At 39.4% G+C, this 18529-nt stretch overlaps 1 protein-coding gene across 1 annotated transcript; it reads right to left on the reverse strand.

Moving 5' to 3' along the window:
- Nucleotides 1-1912: 1912 nt before the first annotated feature.
- Nucleotides 1913-10036, reverse strand: ndnfl (neuron-derived neurotrophic factor, like; the record flags this gene model as incomplete). The annotated part of the gene is made up of 3 exons (XM_079248515.1): nt 1913-3354; nt 6526-6650; nt 9858-10036. 3 exons carry the CDS (start codon nt 10034-10036, stop codon nt 1913-1915), a joined length of 1746 nt encoding a protein of 581 aa, XP_079104641.1.
- Nucleotides 10037-18529: the final 8493 nt, after the last annotated feature.

Genomic DNA, 18529 nt, shown 5'->3' on the forward strand with positions numbered 1-18529 from the left:
GTAAAATGGAAAAAGTCTGTAAAACAAGAAAATTATTTCAGCAACGAAAAGAGAATTAATTTTGTTTCATTACTTTATTTTTAATGGCAAATGTTTCATCTTGGACCCGCATTCTTGTAATTCTGCGTTTTTAAAACCATCAAGCAATGTCTCTAATCACAGTACTTTTAGTGAACATAAAAACAACATTATTTCAGAGAAAAATACTTTTAAAATAGGTTAATAGATCAAAACGAATGAAGAAATACATAAATGAATGCACATACACACTACTCTGACTTTCTGTTGCTTACAGTGTGCATTTTAACATGGTCGGGGGGTGAAAACTTGGAAAAAACATTTCTGCTGTTTCACTTATTTTCAGCTCAGCCAGTGAACATGACCATTAAGAAATAAGTGGAATTCTCTTTTGCTATGCTTCTTAGCACTAACTAATAAATTAGCACTTGTTAGCGCTAACTAACTAACTTATATATATATATATATATATATATATATATATATATATTTCAAATAAAAAAAAAATTCATGAACATCTAACTCAAGGGACGAGTCTTGACATATTACAGACAATCTAATAAAGAATAAATTTAAGTGTATTTTGTTACTGGCTGAACAGCACAAACACAAATCAGTTCCTATTTAATTAGTTATAGCTACAAAAATGAGCAAAGGTACATTTTGTATAAGAATTCAAATGTATTTTTGCACCAACGAAGCACTATTAGCAGAAAAATTTGGCTATGTCTTTGGGGATAGGGGGTGGGACCAGAATATATATAGCAGACCAGAAAATAAAGTAGATGAACAGTAATTAAAAATAATGTCTTAGGAGATTAGGGGGGGATACATTTCCTAGAAACACCTGACTCTGGACATGAAAGATACGTGGCTTTGCAGTTGACATTTATGTGCCCTTAAATCATGTAGTTTCCAAACAATTTCATGGGCAGCTCTGAGCTGATTTTCTGCTATATTGTATTGTTTTATCAGAAATGTCTTCAGTTTAAACTCAGTTTAAAATATTAATGTCACACTTTTGTAAATAAACCAAAATTAGACTTCGGCATACCTATAATGGGCTGTCCTTGTCTCTGACTTACCCACATAAAATTATACAACCAAAGTAGTGAAATATTGTCTTTGGCGGTACTTAGTCTGTTTTAGAGTTTAAACACACTTATGTTTGCAAATTACAGACATTGCAAAAATTTTATCTCCTGTTTTAAATCTTCTTGGCAGCAGGTTTCAGAGTCTGTGTAACGCGTATGTATTCACCACTCAGTCGAAAACATCCAGATACCGTAGTATTTATTGGTGAGTTTGAAGGAGCACAAGAATACATCAAAGACACTGAGGCAAGTCACTAAGTATTTCTCACTGCTTCATGCGAAAGCAGAACACAAAGATACACACTGACTTTGAAATTAGCATCTTTAAAACTGCGCTCACCTGTCTTTATTAAGCCTGTACAATATGCTGAACTGGAGATATACACTGCAACCATGTTGTCGAATTATTGCCCCATCTGCTTCTGTTGCAGATTCAGCACAGTCTCTGCTGTTGCATTTGTGTTGACCTTCTGTCAGCGTAAACCTTGCCTGTCCTTTGTACTCAGACACAAAATAAGCACTTGGACAATTGGCATGTCATTACCATGATCAACAATGAGAAACAAAATGACAAGAGCACACGAGTTGTACTGTAAATGTTATGAACTTTTTTGCTGGTGTGCAGATCATTCTCAAATGTTTTCCAGTTTGAATATAATCACTGTTCCTCCAAGAGATCATTTCTGTTCACAACAGTCAAGTAACTTTGTAACTCTTGGTCCGTCTTTACAGCATGTCCATGGCTGATGCATTTTCCCTTAAATGGGACAGTTGAAACACTTCCTCTAGGGGGCAGCAGCTCAGCATTCCTTTCTGGTCTTCACTATCTTGCTGGCGTATTTGATAGGGATCCCCCAGCGTCTCATTAGATAGACATCAAACACATAGGACGTTCCTGGCTCCAGGCCCCCGATCACAGCTGTAGTGACAGCCCTTCGAGGATTCAGCTCTTGGAAATACTTGCAGAGAGCCCTCTCGGTGTCAGAGCGGGACTCTGGCCCCAAACAGGGTGCAGTTAGAGTTGATGCTCCTCCGGCTTTTGCATCAAGGTTTTCAACTTTTCTGCGGTACACACAGTACAGGCTTCTTTCCTCCGTGCCCATCCAAGCCAAAGTGATGCTGTTGCAACCACGCAACCGGTTGAAGGATTTTATCTGCAGGGTGGAGGGAAGAGATGGGACCCCTCTGCGGTGGTAAGCTGATGATATCTGCATTTTGACTGAAGCCATTAAACCCCCTGGTAGACCTGGGTCTGTAAAAGAAGAGGTCTGTCCAGCTCCTTCTCTATCCAAGTGGATGAGATAGGAAGGACTTCCCTGGAGCCAAATGTGTGCCAAGTCTCTCCCAACACCCTGAGAGGTCAAAACTTGGCCTTTACTAGACACAGTTACCTTGATCTTTTCACCTCCTCCACAGCTCTGTAAGGTAAGGAGGCCACTCTGCTGCCAACCCCGAGGACGGAAACTGAATAACTGCTGTGAGTTTGAGCCTCCGTCTTTAAACGTCACCCACCTCAGCTCTCCTTCTCTCAAAGGTGTGATTGCAGGTCGAGCCTCCTCATGTGTTCGAGCAAATGCTCCCTTGTATGCAGCGCTGGTTCCATTTATCCTGTCCATCACAAAAACGTCAAAGTAATAGGGGGAGTCAGGCAGGAGCTCGGAGACGGTGCAAACACTGTCTGTCCCCTGACACATGCACTGGAGATCAGTATTGTCATCAGCCAGGGAAGAAGATGAACTTTGGGCTTCAGGATAAGTGTCCCACTGATGCCACCACCAGTCTTTCAAAATTGGCCACACTGTCACCGCCTTCCTCTCCTTTTCATCCTGTTTCTGATCTTTTGCTTTCCTCGTGCTCTCTTGCACCGCACAAAGGCTTGGGTAGTTCTGAAGAGAGTTGACAAGGACACAGTAATCATAACCGTTGTGTTCTTGTTGTAGGTTGCTTACGGAGGCGCTGGGGGTCCAACTGAGGGTGACGCTCGTCATGCCTACGCCTAACAAGTGAACTCGTGGGTCACTTGGGAGGAGGGGAAAGATTCCTGAGGGGCCCAGGCCTTCATAGAGGTACACGATAGCTCTGGTGTTCTGCTGTTTGGAGCGGAGCCTCAAGATGTAGATGGAAGCGCGGGAATGGGAAGGGCCGTTGTAGGTGTGCACTGCATTGCCAGTGAAGCTATGTATCTTGTCCTCTGTCCCAGGACCTCGCCACCACACTTCAGGCATGCTCTTTTTAGAACTCCCTAAGAGGAACAAGATTAAAAGAAAGATTGAAACACAAAAGTCCAGACTCATTCCATGCACCTGTTTTTCTAGGCATGTTCTGGAGGATCTACATATGCAGATGTAATATTTGTAAAATGATCTACTGATTATCTGGACAGCAGTCTCAGACAAACATAGCGAACATAGCAGCAGGTTCACGGGGAGAAATTTTACCAAGCAAGAAATGTTACCATTTCTTACTTTTCTCTGCTGATATCTATGTTACTTTCTTCTTGTGAAGTAATAATGCACATACAGTAGGTTCAAATATGTTTTTTATTAACATATCAGCTACAGAAAGCTTTTTCACACCCCCAAACCCCTCGTGCTGTGTACAAATTATTTCTTCAGCATACTTTTTACATGATGTCTTACTTTGTCTGTGCAGAAGCCATTCACATGCCTCAAAAAAGTCTGCAGACATTTTTTTTTTCATTTGTGAGAAAACTTTAGCAAGCCTTTTTGGCCTTTATGTGTTACCAGAAGAGCTCCTGCGATCCACTGCTTCTGTAAGACCTTAGAGCTCTGCTGAAGGGCCTGAAGTTTTGCGGCTCCATTGTGCAAACATTTTTGCTCATTATGTTTTGACAATTACAGAGGTGAAAACTGGAACAAACTAGCTCAAATCTTTGCTGAAGTAATGCAAAGTTCATTAAATACAATTAATTTTTTAACCCATGTCTTTAGTTATTCCTCTTGCTTTGTGGATGTGGATGTGGGAATAGTCCATTTATATCAGGACTGAGCATCAAAACATAAAAGTTACAAAGGATTAATATGAAATTTGGATTGATTTGTGGTTAACCTTTCCTCTAAGCTGACAGGTGTATCCAAACCATGGCAACAAACACTCCCCCACTACTTCTAACAGATCCACTGGATCCATTCACTGATGCTGTAAAGCAGGAATTCCCAACCCTGGTCCTCAAGGACCGGTGTCCTGCCGGCTCCACTGCAACACACCTGACTGAAATCAATGTGTATTTGGCTGACATGTGCAAAACTTGTCTGCACAGTCTGAGTTAGGTGTGTTCCAGCAGGGACACTTGGAAAACTTGCAGGACACCGGTCCTCGAGGACCAAGATCAGGGATCTCTGGTGTAAAGGGTTCAGGTTTTTCCTTCAATGTGTGCACTGTGACACTACATTACTGCTTTTGCTTTACAGTAGGGAGACTACATCTGAATGTGCAGCTTAGTGTGTATTATTTACATAAAACAAGATATAATGGATCCAAAGTTAAACACTTATACAAAAAATATTTCAACAATAATAGTTTTTTTTTTATTTCTTTTCTTTTCATTTTTTTTTCTTTGCCTAATTCTACTTGAAATCGTGTTTGGAGGACATTTGAAAGTCAGCAATCTCATGTTGGAAAGCTAATAGTTACTAAAAGACAAATGAGTATATCAAAGCATAAATCAATGCCTGCTTCGTTGCCCATCGGTATTGATTGTTTTAGTTGTTTTTGTGATTAAGGTTGCTAGGTAACAGGTTGGTCTTCATAAAGTCACAACAATGAACCAGGCAGTAATCACAAAGAATAAAAGATTAAAAGAAGAAAGTAAAATCCATGAGCTTTAGAAATAAAAGTAGGCCAGGCGGTTTCCAATACTTTTTTTGTATGCTAGGTAAAGCTAATCACCCTTCTTGGCCTTTAAGGCAGTCACTTTGTGTGTAACATATTTTGTAAAACTGCCATTGGTTTTGAATAATAACTCATTGTAGAATAATTTGTTGTCAAAAATGTCACATGTATTATTTTCATACAGCCATCGCAGTTAGTCTGTAGTTAGCTGTGTTTTGGCTAGTTGAGAGTCCAAGATCTCAGCTAAAAACAACAAATTGCAGATGGCATACTCTTGATTTTTTCCATTTTTTTTTTTACTGTATTGTTTCTATAAAAGCACATCTGTGATATTTAACATGCTTTTTGTCAAGGGTCACTGGGGTTTGCATAAAGTTCAAAGTAAATATTGCAGTTTAGAGGAATATAGTCGCCACAGAAGTGGATCTCACCAGAGAAGTGCAGCAAGAATTGAATTAGACATAATTTACTTGTAAAAGGACTCAGTATTTATCCTTTAAATATTGAAAGTCTGCAATCAGTATAAAACAACTCATTAGAGTAACACAGAAAAAATCCTTTGCACCAACAAATAAACAAATGCATGAAATGTCAACTGCCACTTCAAAAATTATTACCAGTATTTATGCATCACACAGAAGTGTTTTCATTTGTCAGTAGGCTACAAAACTCTTCAACTGAATGATGCTAGCAGCTAGCAAATAAACAACCATAAGTACAGCCAAAAGAAAAAAAATCCAAATATCATCACTTGTTTTTTTCACTGTTTATGTTTCCTGGAGCAGAAAAATCTTTCCTCAAATGAGTCCAAATGTTACAGTATCAAAGTGAATAATTCAAACTGGCGATGGGACCCATGAGCTCACAGTCTGAATGATTTATGTGTCATTTTATAACTTCATAATGTTGTTTTAACATGTAGGGATGCTCATGACAGTAACCTGGAAAAGTACAATGTGACGACCCTTGTATTATTTTAATTTATTTTGTCACAAATCTTCACAGGAGTAATTTCTCAGCTTGAGTATGATTTCCCCGAGTAGTTTTCAGTAAGTGTGTAATTCTGTGCTGTGGTGTGTTTGATCCTGTAGGTTTGATTAATGAGTTTTGGTTTTCAAGATCGCTGAAGCTTTGCGTTATTTAATTGATTTTCAGTTTCAAAATTGACATTTATTGTTTTAAGTTTGAAAGAAATCCAACTCTTCTTATAGCATTTACAGCAAAAAGTTGCGATCATGCAGTTACTGCCTTCGTCCTTACACTTTCCTTTAGACTTTGAACATGGTCAGATGGGTGTAATGTGCTGATAAGGAGATTTAGCTGTAGCAGTAAACAAAAGCTGTGACCGCCAAGGTGTAAATATAAAAAAACACAAAAACCATAGAAAAAGAAAACTGAATAAAAACATATAAACGTTTCTAAAGACATTTTTCTTCAACAAATATAAGAGTAGACATTTTGCCCCTCACTAAATCCAGAAATTGCCTCGATAATATCTAATTGATTGTCTCAGCTTAGCCAGATGTAGTGCAGGAGCAGTTTCTAGGCTCACTGTACTCACAGTGAAGGCTTTTGAGGGGTTTGTCCTTCAAAGTGCGAGCAGCCAAGCTCCATTCAATGGGAAGGTCACAGGGGCTGACAGTCACTGACATGGCAGAGGCCTTCTTCTTCAGCGTAAAGTATAACCTGTGGACAGACACCAAAGATAACCACAAAATGTGGCTTGATTCTTCACAGGGAATGTCAAAAAGATAACATCCTGCTTCCATTCAGCTGCAAAGTGATGGATGAGAAGACAAGATATCTTTCAGTGCAGACAGTGTGCGGCATTCCTTCATTATTGGACGGATTTTAGATAAGGGGCGCTAATTTCTTTCTTTTTTAAAATTTTATTCTATTTTACCAGAGCTTGCAGCTGTTTCAAGCTTTTTCACAGACTTTGTCTCATATGCCGACATGCTGATCTGTCATTTGACAGCAGATCAGGAAAGGTGACCTAGAAATCAAATGATAAGTTAGTGTTGCTGTCCATGACTGACTGCAGATTTGCATATTCGTGCTGAGTGGGTATTATTCTCATTCAACCATCACTATTCCTCATCCATCTTTTCTATTACTGTTGTAGTTTTCCTCCTTTTTAAACAAAAGTATCAAGTGAACTCTGCTATCAGTTAGACTTAATGAAAATGAGTAACAACATGCTGATTTCTTAACAAATATTTATTCTCCTTCTGCACAAACGCAATTATTCATGGGCATGTGCAGATGGTGGTTGTTTCTAAACAGATGTGCGACATTGTCATTTTCAAGGGCACTCTGTAGCTTATTTAACAGAGTGATTAATTTCTGAATCAGTGTTGTTGTTTTTTTTTCTCTTTTATTTGCTTTGGTTCTGCATAACTGCACTGGTGGACAGACTCCAGCACAGAGGGAGGTGCATTTTTCAGCCTCCACTTTTCAGAAAGCAAGCGCTCTGCTGGGAAGGTTTCAGACCTGCTCTTTTTCTACATTCATGCCAGGATCAACTTCTGACATTTTTTGAGGAAAACGTGTAAAAGTCTAGTGGCAGTTCTTGGTTGTTTGTTAAAATGTTCATGTATTACACAAAACATTCTTGTTTTGGTCATTGGTCAAGAAAATCATGGTTGAGAGATGTTTTTTTGACTTTGTGTAAATTTAAATGGTTCCCCGCTACTTATGAAAATGAGCTCATATACTAATGATGAGCTCATTGTTGTAATTTGGATGAATTATAACCCTAATGCTTTTGCTTTGATCCAAATTTACCTTTTTGTGTGAGTAGTCAGAGCCATCCTAGATGACTTTCATGGCTTGGGTTGTATTAATACTCAATAATAGTCATAAATTCCTCCTTTAGCAAAACACATGCATTTTAAAGCATTAAGTAATTATTAATTATAAGCAGGTTTATGTGCGCCACCTACCATAAGCATTGTCACCTTAATCATAAAAAGGTATTTCTGAGGGCTATGTTTCAGTATAATATATAATATTATCATTATATTAAGATCATGGAGGTGCACACGTCAGAGCACAAATGATACTTGTGCCCAACATTAAATTGGTTTTAATATCACAATATCAGTATAACCTTAGTTACAAAATAAAAAGTTTGTCTTAATTCAGCCTAAGAGAAACTTTGACTCAAACAGAGAAGGAAAAATGGAAAAACAAGCATAAAAAAAGAAAGACGTTGCATTTGTTAATCAAAGCTTCTGTGATTTAATCTCCTGAGGCATTCCCAGATGGTGTGTGCCTGCAGGAGGCTTCATCGGTATGATTTCCATTCTCATGGTATGAAAAGCCATGTGTTACATTCTGCTTTTCTTATATTGCACTTAGAGAGACGGGGTGTCAAGTTGCTCACTCTTAATTTGCAAGAAGTCGAATTCTAAGCCATTTCATGGAAATCAGCTGTGTCCAGTGTGGATTCTGAACTTTTAAAATTGGTCTCCTTTATGTCCACATTGAAATCCAGAAGCAGACAGCCTACTACAGTGGGAGCAACATCCCTTTCTGATGAACTTGTTTTCTGTCTCAGAAAAAAAAAACAACCCAAAAAAATCATCTGTTATTATACTGCCTTGCATTGATATGACCATCCAGCATTTGAAACCATTATCAAACTCTTAAAGTGCACTGATGAAATTAAAATTTGGATGTCAATAAATTTTTTGCATTTTAATGATAAAAAAACAGAGGTTCTTCTTCTTGGACCTAGCAGTGCTGGTGATGCTGTCTCAGTTAACCTTGGATCCTTGTCACAGTTTGTTAAGCCTACTGTCTGCAATCTTGGTGTGAAAATGGATCAGGAACTTAAATTGGACAAACAAATTAGTGCTGTGGTGAAAGCAAGTTTTTTCCACCTGAGACAGCTTGCAAAAATAAGGTCCTCACTCTCAAGACATGATTTTGAAATTTTGATCCATGCTTTTGTAACTACACGGCTTGACTATTGTAACGCCCTGTACTGTGGGATCAGTCAGTCCTCTCTCGCACGGCTGCAGCTGGTGCAGAACGCTGCAGCGCGTCTTTTAACTGGATCTCGAAAGTCTGACCATGTTTTACCAATTTTGTCTTCCCTTCACTGGCTCCCTGTCCGTTACAGAATTGATTTTAAAATTCTTTTATTTGTTTTTAAATGCCTGAACGGTCTGGCCCCTCGCTACCTGTCAGACCTGCTGGTGAGGTATTCCCCTACACGCTCTCTGAGGTCCACAGATCAACTTCTGCTTGTGGTTCCTAAGACGAAGCGTAAACTGAGAGGTGACCGAGCTTTTTCTGTTGTTGGTCCCAAGTTGTGGAATAAGCTGCCCCTGTACATTAGACAGGCTGAATCGCTTCTTGTTTTTAAGTCTTGTCTGAAGACTCATTTTTTCTCTTTGGCGTTTGACTAATTTAAAGGGTTGTTTTACTATTAACAATGTGCTGATACCCCATTATGATGTAAATATGTATGTTTTATTGTTTCTTCTGTACAGCACTTTGGTCAACTTTGTTGTTTTTAACGGTGCTTTATAAATAAACTGGATTGGATTGGATTATAGCCCCTCTCAACCAAGCATGATTGGGCTGATATCAGCCCTACTTGATCCGACATGTCATGTAAAACATGGTTACCTTGCAGGCTTATAAAATAAAAGATGAAGCCAAAGATTAAATGGTACTGATTCATGTGATGGACAAATTATTGGACACTTCACCTCTGTTTGAATGCAGAATATCCATGTAAAGTAAATCTAAAACCAGTCCAGGTTGAGCTGACTTGATCCAGGAGAAGAAGCTACTCTCAGACTTACATAGAAACATTCAACATTAAAACGATTTATTGCAGTCCCAGTGGCAAATATTACAAAAATCAATGCATGTTACCTGCGTGTTTTTCCTTTAGGGAGCATTACCGACATGCGCTTTCCCTCAGGTAACCATGAAGTTGGTCGAAGTGGAACCTCATTCTCAGGAGCCAGAGCTGACTGCACCTGGGGCCACCAAGAGCAACAAACCAGTGCCAAAACTGCACCGACACACCAGGATAGTGATGTTAGCGCCATCACTGATTCTCTCTTTGACTTAACTCCCAGGCCCTGAAAAGACAGAGAAAAAAACTCTGCAGCATCAATCAAAGTCCATCAGCACAAAAGCTGATGGACTTTGTGATGGACACACAAAAGCAGAACAGCACTCAGAGACATAGTTAAACTTGGACTGTACTGTTCACACAGATGCCGGAGCTGAACTGGCTGATGAGTCCCTGATATGAAGAAACATCCCATCATATTCAGAGAGAATTATTTATGTCAGGGATAAGTAATTGCAGTGCACAGCTTGATACTCAGTGTAAAAAAAAAAAAAAAAATCACCAATTGCACCATTTTTCAAAGTGTGAAGTGGGCTGCTCATATATTTACATTTTTATTATTAGTTGTAGGGTTCAAACGGGTCTATTCTAAAAAAATCCATTTCAATGTGAGCATTAGCAAACAATCATATAAGAAAAAAAGTGATAAACTCATGTGGTGAGAAGCACACAAACAGCATATGGAGATGCTTTGATGCAGTCAGACAGCAGAAATAAATGCAGTTCATCACAAGAGGAGTTTGCATCACTTTATATATATATATATATATATATATATATATATATATATATATATATATATATATATATATATATATATATATATATATATATATATATATATATATATATATATATATATATATGTATATATATGTATATATATATATGTGTGTGTGTGTGTAGGTGTTGTTGTGTTTTTGCTCGTGTGTGTGGTTGTGATTCGGCAACAGATAATCACAGGTCTCAGTGTTCTCTCTCTCCTCAGAGAAAACACATTTGTTCAAAGTCACAGTCATCACAAACACACTCTGTGCCTTCACCTAACAAGGTGTATTATGTCAGTGTGGTCCCCTATAGATCAGATGACAATCACAATGGAACCATGGAGACATCTACAGAAGCTACATCAGAGACGTTTGGGCCCCAGGACTACTCGCAGATCCAAACTCACAAACTGTCGCACAGCTACAAAGTCACACAGAAGCACCTGCTCATTATCCTCACACAGAAAGAGGGGAGTGTACGACCCATAAAGCTTTAACTAAGAGTCATGCAGTGGGCGAAAAACAGATTGAAACGGGAGGGAGGAGAGAAAGGGGGAGAGGGAGTGAGGGCTGTGGAAATGGAGAGCAAGAAGAGGAGGATGCTGTAGTAATTAGAGGGAGAAAAAAAAAGGATGGAGAGAGGCAAAGTGCTGAAAGTGACACTGAAGAAGAGAGGGTTGGAAACGGAGGAGAAAAACATCTCTAAGCTCGCAGTGAATGTGCCTCAGAGTTCTAGCCAGACATATGAAGCTGATTGGTGTTTACTTTTGCCCTCGTGCCAGTCGTCCAGTGTGCCGCACATTACCAGACGGCTTCACAACCTCACAGCCCCTCTCACCCCCCTCTCGTTCAGTCTCGATAAAGATGAAGACGGAAAAAAGCTTGGCGGGCTTGTTTCTTCAAAACACACCCGCAGATGAAATATGCATATGGCTCCTCAGCAAATTATGGCCAATTGAATTTTCATAAGGCAAAGGGGCCGTGTCTTCCAGAGAGAGGGAGCTTAGTGAGCCTAACTACCACTCTTTTTAAATAAATACACACTCCACTTTAAACACAGGAGCGCCTGACTTTGATGGTCCCATCCACTCTCAGCTCAGATCTTTTTTTACCTCTTTCTGTTATGTTTATCACAGACTCAAATGACTGCTTTAATTCTGCGTACTTTTTGGGGTTTTAATTAAGTCCAGCTCTGCTCTGTTTGCCCTCTTCTGTCTCTTTCTGCCCTTTCTTTTTCTGCCTTCTTATTTGTAAGTTGATGAAGGCTCGGTTTCAGTGGGACAGGTTGAGTGCTGTGTGCTATCTGTCTGCACATTGTATTAGCTATCTTCTATCTCTCCAGGCTCTGGCAGGACCATCTGCCTTCTGTTATCTTTGGGCAGGGACAGATTAAATGGCATGGGGTGGTCCCTGCAGGATCTGTAGCGACCCCCACCCCACCACCACCACCACCACCACCAAAAAAAGAATAAAATAAATAAATACGGTCAAAGAACTGGCCTGTGATTCATGAGGGGGGTTGAGGGTGGACAAGACGATGGCAGGGTGATATGCAATGACCGTGGAACTTGATAGGATTTCACGGCTGATTTTCTACCTCACTGCGTGTACATATGAATATATTCAATGTTTTCCCGTCTTCCTACTTTTCAATGTCCCTTTGTGTGTGCACCCTTTATCCTCCTTGTGCTGTGTGTTGCTCTTTTAAGCACTTATAACACAGTATTTTGGGTTTTTTTTTTTTTACTCAAACTGCGTACTACTGATTGCTTGTGATCTGTTTTTCACTCCACAAACAGTGTCGATCATATAATCAAAGAGAAAAAACCCCACAAATGTAACCTTTGAATGCTCCCGAAATGTGATTCTATCAAGATCAAAACAACCATACTACAATGTAAAAGTGCCCTGCAGCTATCTCTTCTACAAACCAGACACGCACACACACACACACGCACACACAAACAACTGATTCAAAGAAACAAGTTGCTGACTTACTCAACCAGTGGAAATTTGAGAAGCTGACACACACACTTGCACACATACACACATGCAGACACATGCTCTGCAAGGACAACAGGCATGCATGCATCCTCCTTACCTTCTCTCAGCACACGCTCTTCCTCTGTGGTGCAGGGAGTGAGGGATGGGATCAAATGAGAGACGGAGAGATGATGGTGGAGGAGGAAAAAGAGGGAAGTGGGGGGGGGGGTGTGAGAGTCGGTTGTGAAGGGGAGGAGGAGCGACAGCAGGTTGTTGGGTGTTTCACTGACTCCGTCTCCCGTGAGGTGCTGTTTAACTCCTGTACTTTAGAAGGTGTCTCTTCCCAGCTCAGGTGTCCCTTTACGGTTGCCCCAGCTCCTGTGCGCCATGGTGTGGTGCAAGCCTCCACCAAGCACTCCCCCCTCACTCTTCCCCTCTTAGTCCTTCACACGTGGAGACTTGTCCTGCCACTGTGTGAATGTCATCCAGTCAGTAAAGGCTTGAATCCTGTCCTCTCTTCTCATTTTCCCATCGTTGTCCTTCCCTTCCGCCTGTGATTTTCACTTGTTCCCACCTCCTCCTGGTAGTGAACAGAGCTCACTTGCAATTCAAATAGGCTCATGTGTGATTGTGCGTTTGTGTATCTGTCCGTGCAATCTGAGCGTGAGGGAGGGAGTGGATGAATGTGAGGGGGCTAATGGTGAAGTCAGTGAATGGGGGAGGTGATGAGAAGATGGAGAGAATGTGTTGTCAGAAGCAGCGTTTGAGAAAGGGTAGGGGATGTAAAAGTTAAGTGCATTCACAATTCATCAATCTCAGGCTGCTCTGATAAGATCTGTGTTAGGAGACTGTTTCAGAGAATAAGTTAGAGATTACAGTGTCTTTGTGCCCTTATCACTTGTTCAGCCGGGCGCTTAGTCTGCCTCTAAATCACCATAATTAAATGTAAGATCTGCTTATTGGGACTTTAATAGCTTTATGGGAATATTAACAGGACTAAAAGTGACTGTTTCTGATTTTGTCATTTTGAGGAGACATTTGATCATTTTTAAAGGAATAAAAACATTGAAGCTTTATTTATATGTGATTTTTCATACCTTTTGACCTCTGAAGACTTTGTGTTTTTTGAAACCGAACTATGATCTTTAACACTTGATTTTGCTCACACAAATCTTACAAGTAAAAACAAATCCAAGTAAACAAATCTGGTCTATCCGCTCAGAAAAAATATCCAATGTTGGACATCTGAAAACTTTATATCTTAGCTCAGCTCTCTTTTTCTTTAACCAACCTGTGGCAGAAAAGCTTGTGGGGCTGGAAATTTCAAAATTACCGCCTTCATTTAAAATGAATGTTTCCATCGATATTATCACAGTTTTCTGGCCAAGATGCAGTGAAACAGATGAAAAGCATAATATCACCACAACCGTGTTTCAATTAGGGGAAGACCAAATTTCTGTTTTGGTTAAATCTGTTCAATAAGTTAGATTTTTTTTAACTTGGTTGCTATAAAACTACAAAATATTTTAATAATACAGATAATGACGTTGTACTGTAATTTATGGCTTCTTAAAGAAACAAAATAGTTTTTAATTTGGTAAAAGATCAAAATTTCATAAAAGAAAGTGAAAACTGTTGCTGCTTTTGCCAATGAGATCTGAAGTTTGAGCCAAAAGCAGTGACTTAGCCTAATAACAGAAACATTATCAGCAAATAAAAAAGCAACTAATGAGTTATCTTGTTTATTTCGTTTTTGTTAAGAAAGAAAAATGTCAAGTTTATATAATGTAACCAGGCTAACAGGTCACATGGGTTTGTAGTCTGCCTACAGAGAAATAAGGCTAATTTTAGCAAAAAGATCTGTTCCCAAAATGTTCAACTTGAAAACACAACCATATATATATATATATATATATATATATATATATATATATATATATATATATATATATATATATATATATATATATATATATATGTATATATATATATATATATATATATATATATATATATATATGTATATATATATATATATATATATATATATATATATATATATATATATATATATATATATATATATATATATATATATGGAGGCAGGGTGGATGCTGCTGAACTTTTTTTTTAACCAAACCCGTTGAAGAACCCTTTCAGCTCTCATTGGCACTGTCCAGGCTTCTGTCAGACATCTTTAACTTGAAGCCTGTCGACCAAACAATCCGCATGTTGTTTTGCTGACGGTGAAACTTTTTCATCTTTGTTTTGAAATGTTTTTATGTAGTTTTTAATAACTTCCTGTCTCCCTCCCAAAAGGCTTTTTTTAAAATTTTTTTTTTTTTTTTTTAACTTTTCGAAGAATCTTAGGGTTTTGGACATCCAGAGCTTATTATTGGGGAAGCAGATTGTATAATCTGTCACATAAAGATTACGCTGACATGAAGTAACAACAAGTCTCAAACTTCTGGACTTCACCTTTTGCTTTGCTTTCAGATTTATTAGCTGGGATTGCAATGACATTCACCACTGCCTCTTATATCAAATAGTTGGCTGGTCTCAGTGACAGACGCAAGAAACATTGGTATTTTTAATGCTATTATTGGAAAACTGCCCTCATGCATTTCTAAGACGCTCTGGATTTGATCCTACTTGTTCCAGTAGCTTAATCATTTTCAAAGTTTCATTTGTTTAATCAGGGTTCAGAAAACCAGCCTTCTCTTTTAACGCATCCAGATACATGGAACACTCTTCAGCAATCTCTGGGACAGGAGATCATCCCATCTTTTATTGATTTTAAAGATTTAATACCTGACTTTTTAAATTCATCATGTATTTGTTTTAGTTTATTATTTTATCTTTTTTTTTTTTTTTTTACTACCTTGTCATTGATTTAAAATTTTTAATTATATTTGTCTCGTGTAAAGTCATCTGATTTTGTTTTGTACATTATATTTGTTTAGATTTTATTGTTCTGTGTTTATGATGTGTTGCTGTAAACTCGTCGTCCCTGTAAATAAGGGACACCTCAGTGACTAACGAGTTAAAATGAAGGTTAAATAAAATAAATACTCAGTCATGGCATTGATGTCATCTCCATTTGGTTCACAGATGACATTCCAGTCCCCTCAAAGCACCCTCTCAGAGCCTCCTCAGCTTTATTAGACCACGTTGTGCGATGACAGGTTGCTGCTAAACCAGGTGAATGTGAGAAGAACCAGATTATGGTCTGACCTTCCTAAAGAAGGTAGGACATAAGAGCTGTGTGCTTTTTAATATTTGCATTAAAGAAGTCCAAAAGTTTATTTTATCTGTTGGAGCAGCTAATTTATTGTTCGAATGTTTTTAATGCTGCAGAGAGTAAGACATTGTTGAAGTCTTTTGTGATAGCAATGAATGTTTGGACAATTTGAAAAAATGGTTTTAATTTCTAACTCTTTTCTCTCTGTCTTGCTTCTGCCCTGCATCCTCTTTGCTTCTTCTTCAGTTCTTTTGGGATCTGGCATGTTATTTAGCTGATTATGTTGATTTTGGAGAAGTTCATCATTTGATCCTGCTTTAGTTGCCATAGAAGCTCATTATAACTATTCTTGATGGAGTCCAAAGTATTAGGACAGCACAGCCTCTGAATTAATGTGACAAAATCATCTTGAAAAATTGCCTTGATGGTAACTGTCCTTCAAAAAAGCCCCCTGGGCGTACGAGTTCCTGTCACCTTATTTTAAAGTGAAATGTATGGTTTATATCAGTCTTGTTTGGGTTAAAGAAAAAGATTACATTTATTCCACACAGATAGTTTCCGCTGTGTGAAGCCATGTTTTACAATAAATTCCCCGTTCCGTGAAGTAAACATTAAAACATCACACCTGTAAAATCTGCTGTGTGTGTATGTAGGTGTATGCACGGCCTAACAGAGAGGGATGTTTCAAGTCTGCAAACAAGACAGCCATGTTAAAGGCTTCTTGTCCTCAACCTGTGGGTCAAGTGCATATCTCGGGGGGACTGGAGGTATTCACATCAGTAGGCTTCAAACCCCACCCACTCCTCTCATCTCCACACAATGGTGGGCCTCATGTACCTTTCTCTCGCTGTCCTGAGCTCTTTAATCAATATCATCATGAAAATAAAAGAAAGAGCTGTGAGCTTCCTCCCCCTTTTCCATTTTCTGATGGGGCTTTTTCTCACTCTTTCACTTTGCACTTCAGTGTAGGGCTTTTGAGGTTGCTCTGAATGGGACCCACTCCACCCTGAGGGAATATTGTCTGACCGTAGACTTGAATCTGAGAGACCCCTCCCTCCCTCCTCTTTCTGTCGCTTTCTGCCTGCCACTTCAAAGAATTAAAAATGTGGCACATGAGCTCTATTAATAAATATATCACTTCAACAGTCACAACCGGTCCTTTTTTTTTTGTTGGGGGGGGGGGGGGGGGGGGGCCTTTTGCTGCAACTGGACTCTCTTGCAAAGCCACCTATTTTTCTCTCTCTATCACTCACCATTTGTGGCCCCTTTTAAAGTCTGTAAGAAGTTCTCAAAGTTGGCAATCTGGCAGAGCATGATACGGCAGCTGCTTTTGAAGCTTGCTCAGTGATTAACCTTAGAGAGATTACAACACACATGCAAGTTTGTGTACGTGCTGCGTCGGAACATCTATGCTGTATTTGGGAATAATTTGGGAATATGTCTGTTTTTCGAAGACATCAGGCATCTGTTTGACCTGGCATGGACAAGTCTGTGTGACAAGCTCTTTTCACTGTTTCACCGCCTCCACGGCCGGACAGAATATTTCTTTTGATCCCACCACCCATCATGTGTTGCCTTTTAATAATTTATCAACATACAGACACAGGTACAAATTCCATTCGCAGATGCAACGAACGACAAAAGGAAAGCATAAAAATTTAATTTTGCATAATTGCACAGAAACAAACTACAAAACTGGCCTTTTCATCTATTATTGATGGATGCTTACAAGCTATGCATAATGCAAGGCACCGTCTTTATGACAGACATGTATTAAATATCATGATCAAGGCTGGGGGGGGGGCGTCTTTGGCTGTATGCGTTCAATGCGACTGCTAGTTGGTTTTGTGGTGTCTATGGACAGAGATGAGGGCTAAAAGCAAAAAAATAAATAAATAAAAAAATGAAGAGGATTGATGGTGTGAGAGGAAGATGGAAAGAGATTGACAGAAATGAGATGAAGCAAAAGGGATGTGAGGGAGGGAGGGCGTGCAAGCTGACAACGGGTTAACAGGAATCTTTATTTTTAACAACATGTCATCACCAGCCGCCCATCTGCTCCTGTGCTGTGCGAGTCCCTCGGGAGCGTGTGCATGTGTGTGAATGCATGTGAGATAGAAAGAGGGAATGCATGAAAGCCCATCACAGACCAAATCACTGATCAGAACCCAACGGAGGACCAGTGGAGAGGATAAGGTTAGAGAGGTGGGTGGCACGCAGTTATCTCCCTCTCTTTCCAAGGTGAATGGGTGTGTGCTTGCGGTTGTGTGTGTCACAAGAAGTAGGATTAGCTGGGTCAATCTACAACTGCCCTTTCTGTGTTTGGTTGGGGGATGGAAGGAGGTGGAGATGGTGTTCCAGAGGTAATGAGAAGGAATCTATTAGCAGAGGAGGGGGAGCATGAGAACACACAAAGGGAGAACAGTGATGGGAATAAGGCTATGTTGGAGCTCCAGGGGTGGCCCCAACAACCCGATTTATTTATTTCTGTCTGGATAAAGAAACTAGTCCCTGGGGAAGATGGTATCCACTGAAGAGAGATGTTAAGTAGCAGAAGTAACGGAGGAATGGAGTGAACTCAGACTAAGAACTAGCCGTTCCGCAGGTCACTCATCATTAGCAAATACAGTTCAATCTGTATAGCGCTTAATCTCTCCACTCTCATTCTTTCTTCACGCCTCTTTCGCCTTTCTTC

This window comes from Telmatherina bonti, assembly GCF_933228915.1.
Source record: "Telmatherina bonti genome assembly, chromosome: 11".
NCBI lineage: Eukaryota > Metazoa > Chordata > Actinopteri > Atheriniformes > Telmatherinidae > Telmatherina > Telmatherina bonti.